The 6,783-nt window shown below is 58.2% G+C and overlaps 3 protein-coding genes across 3 annotated transcripts; 2 read left to right on the plus strand and 1 right to left on the minus strand.

The window, feature by feature from the left end:
* Window positions 1-1,602: 1,602 nt before the first annotated feature.
* On the minus strand, window positions 1,603-3,669 carry SPRG_14098 (hypothetical protein; the record flags this gene model as incomplete). The annotated part of the gene is made up of 11 exons (XM_012353055.1): window positions 1,603-1,829; window positions 1,879-1,969; window positions 2,021-2,127; window positions 2,169-2,248; window positions 2,295-2,447; window positions 2,496-2,579; window positions 2,635-2,796; window positions 2,844-3,028; window positions 3,076-3,157; window positions 3,203-3,374; window positions 3,431-3,669. 11 exons carry the CDS (start codon window positions 3,667-3,669, stop codon window positions 1,754-1,756), a joined length of 1,431 nt encoding a protein of 476 aa, XP_012208445.1. The 3' UTR covers window positions 1,603-1,753.
* A 1,279-nt stretch (window positions 3,670-4,948) lies between these two features.
* SPRG_14099 (hypothetical protein) lies at window positions 4,949-6,071 on the plus strand. Its single transcript, XM_012353056.1, has 5 exons — window positions 4,949-5,482; window positions 5,528-5,640; window positions 5,695-5,771; window positions 5,818-5,884; window positions 5,941-6,071. Exons 1-5 carry the CDS (start codon window positions 4,964-4,966, stop codon window positions 6,044-6,046), a joined length of 882 nt encoding a protein of 293 aa, XP_012208446.1. The 5' UTR covers window positions 4,949-4,963; the 3' UTR covers window positions 6,047-6,071.
* Window positions 6,072-6,419: 348 nt separating this feature from the next.
* SPRG_14100 (hypothetical protein) lies at window positions 6,420-6,767 on the plus strand (the record flags this gene model as incomplete). The annotated part of the gene is made up of 1 exon (XM_012353057.1): window positions 6,420-6,767. A coding segment is annotated over one exon (348 nt), but the record flags the coding sequence as incomplete, so codon positions are not given.
* Between the last annotated feature and the right edge of the window lie 16 nt (window positions 6,768-6,783).

Below are 6,783 nucleotides of genomic sequence, written 5' to 3' on the forward strand. Positions count from 1 at the left end.
ATTCTCCCATGCCAAGCTCAATAAATGCAACACTACACACTACAGTACTCGCGAATTGAATGTGGCAGTATTATTCTTGCAGTCGTGACAACGAAGCGAAGGACGATCGTATCGATCAAGGCCGAGCGATATTCGTCTTCCCAGTGACAAGAGTCTGCAAACATCTTCATCGCGGACCCTTGCCAATGCTCGTCAAGTATCGCAGGATGCCCTCAGGGTGGAAGGTCATGGTTGAGCAACTTTTGAAGTGATGATGCTGGTCGCAGGACGTTCCAACAAGCACCGTCTCGCCATAAATTACTGTAGATGTAAAAACAAAACATAACGTACCTGCCTGTACCCTCGAGCCCTCGAGCTCATCCTTGGAGTCTCATTACCCTTTCGGCGCGATAACACGTCATTGCTACAGAAGCCATGTCTTTCTGGACTGTCTTTGCTGGACTTTCTACTGCCGCATCAATCTTTATGAAGCTGCGTTTCGCACCTGCAGCCACACGACGCATGGCTCGTACTGGCTTCATCTTGGCCCCTGAGGAGGTTTTGCATACCCTGCCTGCGGCGTCAGGTTCTGCTCCATGTCCCGCTCCGTCTCGGCCGTCGACTTGCCACAACACACGACGACCTATCCATGCATACGGACACTGAGGTAGATTTAGCTCTCGGCAGCTCCAGGACGAACGAGCTTCCATGCTGGGGCATGGAAGGACGTTTACTGGCGCCATCAACCCGAGAGATCCACTGGCACGAGCGAGCTCCTGAACACCCTTCTTGTCGAATACAAGCCCTGACAAAATTATTCTGATATGCGGCAAGCGGCGCTCTGTCCAGTTTCATCCTCAGCCTGAACCCACACCGCAGACATATATACACGCATCTCGCGCCAGGTGCTGACCAATCGCCCACGTTATCGAGGTTATGGACAGGGAGGGACCTATTCTTGCGAAACGCAAAATACCCTCTCTATGAATGCTGTGGGCGCCATTCGCAGACTTGCAGTAGTGCGAGACTGGGCGTGAGATCAATCGAAGCGAGACGGCCAGCGCTCCAGAATTCGCGGGGACGAAAATCCTCCCATCTTTTCGCACCCGTCGACGGAATAGAACGCTCGCGTGGCCAGCGTCCTCTGGCCCTGTGCACTGAGAGGAACCAGCGCAGTGCACGCCGAAAGACGTGTAGCAGCTGTAGATGCAATGGCGCCGGCCACAGGGCAGTCAATGGTTCGACGTGCGCTGTCTCCTCTGGCGCATCTGCGGCTGCAGCGTCATGGTTATTTTAATAGAGCAAGTGGCTTGTAGCGTGCGCCACCATTTCCTCACTGCGTATCCCTACCCCTACAAAGCCCTAGCCCTAGGCTGCATAGCCATGGCTCGAGCTACGATCGGCGCTATCGGATCTTTGTACAAGTGCGTGGTCTCTAGTGTCGGCCTCCACGAGTCTGCCTCCAAGACGTCGTGGCAACTGCACTTGTTCGAGACGGTCTTTTCGACCGTTCACGCATGGGTGCGTCATGACCAGCGTCTGACGCAGCGTGTACCCGGACGATTGTCTGCGCTACTGTGCGATATGCCGTCGCACGTCGGCACCCATGCGATGGACCGTGTCCGTTGCTTTGCCAGCGACGGCCGTGCGTCAGTGTTGCGACATTAGGATTGCAAGACGTTGGTCGACGATCACCCGTCGCCTTGACTGCATTACCAAGGTGCCCATTGCATGGACACGCAGCGGGGCGTGCGCTTTTCTGTGGCCGTTGGAGCTAGATCGCAACGGCTTCTTCAAGTAGCCCACCTTGGACACCGCTCTTGGCCACGTCGACGAGGAGCGCGCTGACACTAGACGCGTCACCGTGAGCATGGCACCGTAAGCGCTTGCGTGTCGTACCGGGTGGCGGTCCACGTCGACCAGAAGGTTTCCACGCGCGGCAGCACGGACGGGTGCAGCACGAGTGCGAAGATGGCATCGTTGCCGCCGGCTACAACCAGCCGATGAATCAACCATATCCCACGCAAGCACGAGTCTCTACCACCGGGCACGCCGCCAAAGAGCACACCGGGCACGCGCATGGTCGCGTCAATTAGCGCGGTTTGCTCCTCGGGCTCGATCGCGACGCCTGCCGCCGACCCCATCGTCCTACCATTCAAATAAGATACGCGGGATCCAAGTCGACGCACCGCAAGAGGTGGCGAATCTCCTCGAATGTCGCGCGCATTGCGAGCAAGGCAGCACCGAGCACGGCGTTTAGGTGCACCCACTAGTCAATTCATGGCGGGGTCCTATTGCGGGGGCATGCGACGTACCGAGGTCGACGGCGCCTCGGCGAGGCGCGCCCAAACATCGTCGGCCACCGCCGGGAGGGCTTCAAATTGGGCGACGATCTGCATGTTCTTGGCGTTGAGCGTTTCCCAGAGGGCGTGCGAGCCCGCTGCGTCAGCCTTCTTCCACGCCAAGACCTACGCGCAGCATACAACACCTGCGTCACTACATTCGAGAACGTGTACCTGGCGGACCATCGAGACCGTGGCCGACCCGGCGTTGACGTCGCCCATGATCATGTGCATGTTGTGGGGCAGCCCAAACGGTTTCTAGCATCGCGTCGTCTTGGAGCTTTACACGATAAAAAGATCAATGTAAGCGTACGACGACGTTGTCCCAGCGCGACTGGATGCAGGCGGCGAGGTCGGCCGGTGCGATCGCCGACAGATTCTTCTGCGCCACAAACGATTGGACGCGCTCGGGCGAAAAGCGGTTGTAGCACTGGTTGCCGTACGCCGCGGCCGAGACGTCAAAGCCACTGCCAATCTACTCACGCATTTTTCAAGCGTTCAGAGGAGCGCGATGGCACGCACCTTGTCTTGCGCAATCGAGTGCGCAATCTGCGCGAGGTGGTGCACGATGTCGACGCCGGGCGTCACCGCCGTCGACTGCGCCGTCGGAAGCGTCACTGCACCAAAAAAGCGCAAGACGGCACCGACGAGCGACGTGATGAGCGCCGCCGAGCTGCCCATGCCCGTCTTGGCAATGACCGGAGTCCCTGGACAATGCCATCATGAGCGCAGGCGCCAGAAAATTGGGATGAACCAGAGGCGTCCAGTGGGCACGGAAGAAAGGCCGGGAGCTTGGCAAGGTGTTCGCGCGTCACGGGCAGGCCACGCTCGAGTAGCTAATAAAATCGTGTCGACGATGCGGAGGAAACGCGTGCCTCTACCTGCGCACTTTGCGAGTAAAAGTCATTGTCGGCTTCGAGCGTAATGCGCAGCGAGTGCGTTTTCGCCAGCGACGCCAGCTTGGCGCCGAACGCTGGGCCAAGAAGGCCGTGCAGCGCCTTGGCACACACCTGCAGCGTCTTCTCGACGTACGGGTTGGCCGGACTCTGCGGCCTACACAAGCAAAGAAGCAGTCATGATGCACTGTGGCGAAGAGAGCGACAGCGTACGAGAGCTCAAAGGCGTCGGCCGAGAGGACACCGGTCAACACTTGGTGGAACTGCGGGCTGTGCACAGTCACCGCCAGCGCAGACGACGGCGTCGCCGACGCATCGAGCGAGACCGCCGTGTGGAAGCGAGAGCTAGCGGCGAGAACGGCGCCAGCGTACTGCGGCTCCAGCACCAAGTAGCCGCCAGCGATCAAGACCTTTCCAGGCGCCGAGACGCGCGTCATCGTCGTCGTCGTCATTGCAATTCTACGTATCCGGACGCACCAAAAACCGGTCGCGAAAAAAGAGGTTTATCCCAAAAACCCAAAAACCCAGTGCAACGAAGTTCAAACCGCAGTTAGACCACCACGAGATTTGCCTCGAAAAGAAAGAGGTCGATTCGTCAGTCGCAGTCCAGCTTGCGTGCAAGAAGGAAGCTGTACAGATAGCGAGAGTGGTGGACGGGGCTTTGACCTTGGGGATTCGGCTGCTTCGCAGCGCTATCATGGGTATACCGGTAGCCGTTGCGAGCAGCCACTGCGCATATACCAAGACGAACCTTGCCTTGAAGGCACCTCACTGGTTGGCGTCACCGTAGAAGTGGCGATGAGGGTCCACGGTGCTGCACTTGATGTGTGCTCCGTACAGTAGACTTGTGCGTCTTGAAACGGCACTAGCATGAGATGCGCAGGAGTCGAGTGGCAGCCAAAAGTTTCGCGTAGACTCCGTGGCTCTCTTGCATCCTGAGCCAGCAGCTTCAACCAGCAAGCATGCGCCCGGAATCTGCTCAGAGTGGCTTTTGCCTCTGCATGCGTTCCAGCTTGGAAACATGCAACTTCTCATAGTTTTGAAGCGGATCTGCCGCCACGGTACCTCGCTGCATTACGGCGCACGCACGCGATATGGGCATCATACGTGGGTGTAATTGTGCGGTAGGACGGTGGCGAAACTTGCCCTTTTTCCATGCTGCTGCCCACCGCAGAGGCGCTTACAAGTGGCAATATCAGTAAGCACAGTGAGAGGAACCCATGGAGAATACACGCGGAGTCCAACCGCATTCATGGCACGGAAGCTGATACCAATTCGCATCACGTCGGAACGCAACTCGCCACCAACTACCGAAAGCCAATCACGTTGGGTCAAAGTGAGCTAATATATGTACGACGTGGTGTTTGCATGACCATCCTGGGACTTGTACTCATCAAGTCCGGAACGACGTCATGTTCCATGACCCGTTGGTACCTAAGTCTTGACTGTTGTTGGGGTTCGTAGTGTTGATGACCGGCCACTGTCCTCTTCTGGGGCAAAACCCGTCGCGTCCCAAGTTGCTTGGGATAAACGCTTGGGACAAAAACCGTGTGGGATGTTGGACGTTGCTTTTCTGCCATTGGATTGGTGAAAAAGAGGCCAACCAAACAGCGTTTTTCGCATGCGACGGTCACGGATTGGCTGCATTCTAAAAACACATTGATTCGCTATAATCCCAGCCGAAACCGCATTTGATTGGCTGTATATTTCCTTCGCGGTTAAATCTGACCTACAGCAGCGCCAAGCATGATGGCAGGCCGGGCAGGGAAGCGCAAGGCCATGGTCGACGACTCGGACTCGGACGACCCGCGTATCATGGCCCGCGAAGAATCGGGCAGCGAGGAAGAGGCAGCTCCCGTGGCCGCCAAGTCCTCTTCGGAATGGGAGGCTATCGTGAACGCCGAGGTCAACGAGACGCTTCCGGCCGCGCTCCAAATGTGCGTGTCCAATGCCAAGAAGCAGCGCCAAGACCTCCTGAAGCGCGTGCTCGAAGGTGCCAAGGCCACGGAGCACCTCGTCGCGACGGTCAAGGACATTGGCGACGACAACCAGATCGAGGTCCTCAAGGGCGTCACGACCAACTTTGTGCAGCTCCACGGGCGCATTAGCGCCTACGAGAAGAAGCTTGAAGGTCTTAGCACGGCGCTGCAGTCGGGACGCGTCCCATCAACGTACCGCGGGGCGCTGAACGTGTCTTCGTCGCGCGTCTCGGACGCGCAAGTCATGCAGCACGACTTTTACAAGCGCTTCTGCGGCGCGGCCGGGGTATCAAGCACTCGTGTTGGCAGGCAGTATGCGTCTGTCTTGTAGATTGAAGAGGAAGGCGATGATGACGATGTGGATGTGCTCGTCCAAGAGACCGAGGCGGCCAACACCATCACGTGCCCGATTACGCTGTTGGAGATGGTCGAGCCCGTGCGCAAGTTCGTGTTTCAAGATTGCGAGGTCACACCATATTGACGTATCTTCCTCGATAGCAAGCGCTGTGGCCATACGTACTCGAAGGCTGGCATCACGGCCCACCTCAAGCGAAAGAACGCCTGCCCCATTGGCGGTACGCCGCAGTCTGCGTGCGATCCATTAACGATGCCGGCTCGTAGGCTGTCGCGAAAAGGTTGGTCTCCACGACCTCGAGCGCGATGTCGAAATGGAAGTCCGCATTGCGAGGTGCTGCTGTATATCTATGCGTAAAAGTGCTCTCAACGCCGAGTCTCTTGATGTAGCAACCGCCGCGCGCAGGCGACGCAGCAGCTCAACAGCACGAACGCGGCCATCGACATGGACGACGACGATGACGACGACGAGATCCTCGAACACAACGTCGAATAAGGCTATTAATCCATCCATTCCCAGCGCATACAAGCTCGCTTGACCGCTGTCGTCGCAGCTGCCTTCGTGCTGGAGCGTTCCTATCCCATGCTTCTTCGTTTGGTCGCTTTAGTGGTACAAGCTGGACAGATACGTTGACGACGGACCAGTAAGTATGCGGCGGCATGGGATCTCGCGCCGAAACAACTGGCCATGACGCAGGCGCGGCCGTCCCACGCCCGCATCTATTTGGTGCAAAAAAATGATAGGACGAGTTCACGTCGCAAGGCGCCGGCTTAGATGGCAGTCCCACTCTTCCGCTTTCCGAGTCGTTGGTAGCATTTCTAAATTGGACCGCCACCGAGCAAGCCTCTACCCGCCACACCAGTACACGATGGCTTCGACGACCGCGACGTGCTTCTTCAACGACTGCAAGAACCCCGTGCTCCCCGGCTCGTGGAAGTGTGCGTACCACCGCCGCCGCGCCCGCTGCCTCGTGCAAGAGTGCACCAACCAAGTGCACGCGCGCAACCTCTGCGTGCGCCACGGCGGCCAAAAGACGTGCCAGTTTGAGGGCTGCTGCATGAACGCGCGCATCCGCGGCTTCTGCTACAAGCACGGCGGCAAGGACAACCGCCGCCGGTGCGCCGTCGACGGCTGCACGCGCAACGCCGCGTACGACCACAAGTGCATCGCCCACGGTGGCGGCCGGCGCTGCACGACGGAAGGCTGCTCGGCGCACGTGCGCAAGCAAGGGC

The sequence above is a fragment of the Saprolegnia parasitica genome (assembly GCF_000151545.1).
Source record: "Saprolegnia parasitica CBS 223.65 unplaced genomic scaffold supercont2.113, whole genome shotgun sequence".
Lineage (NCBI taxonomy): Eukaryota > Oomycota > Saprolegniomycetes > Saprolegniales > Saprolegniaceae > Saprolegnia > Saprolegnia parasitica.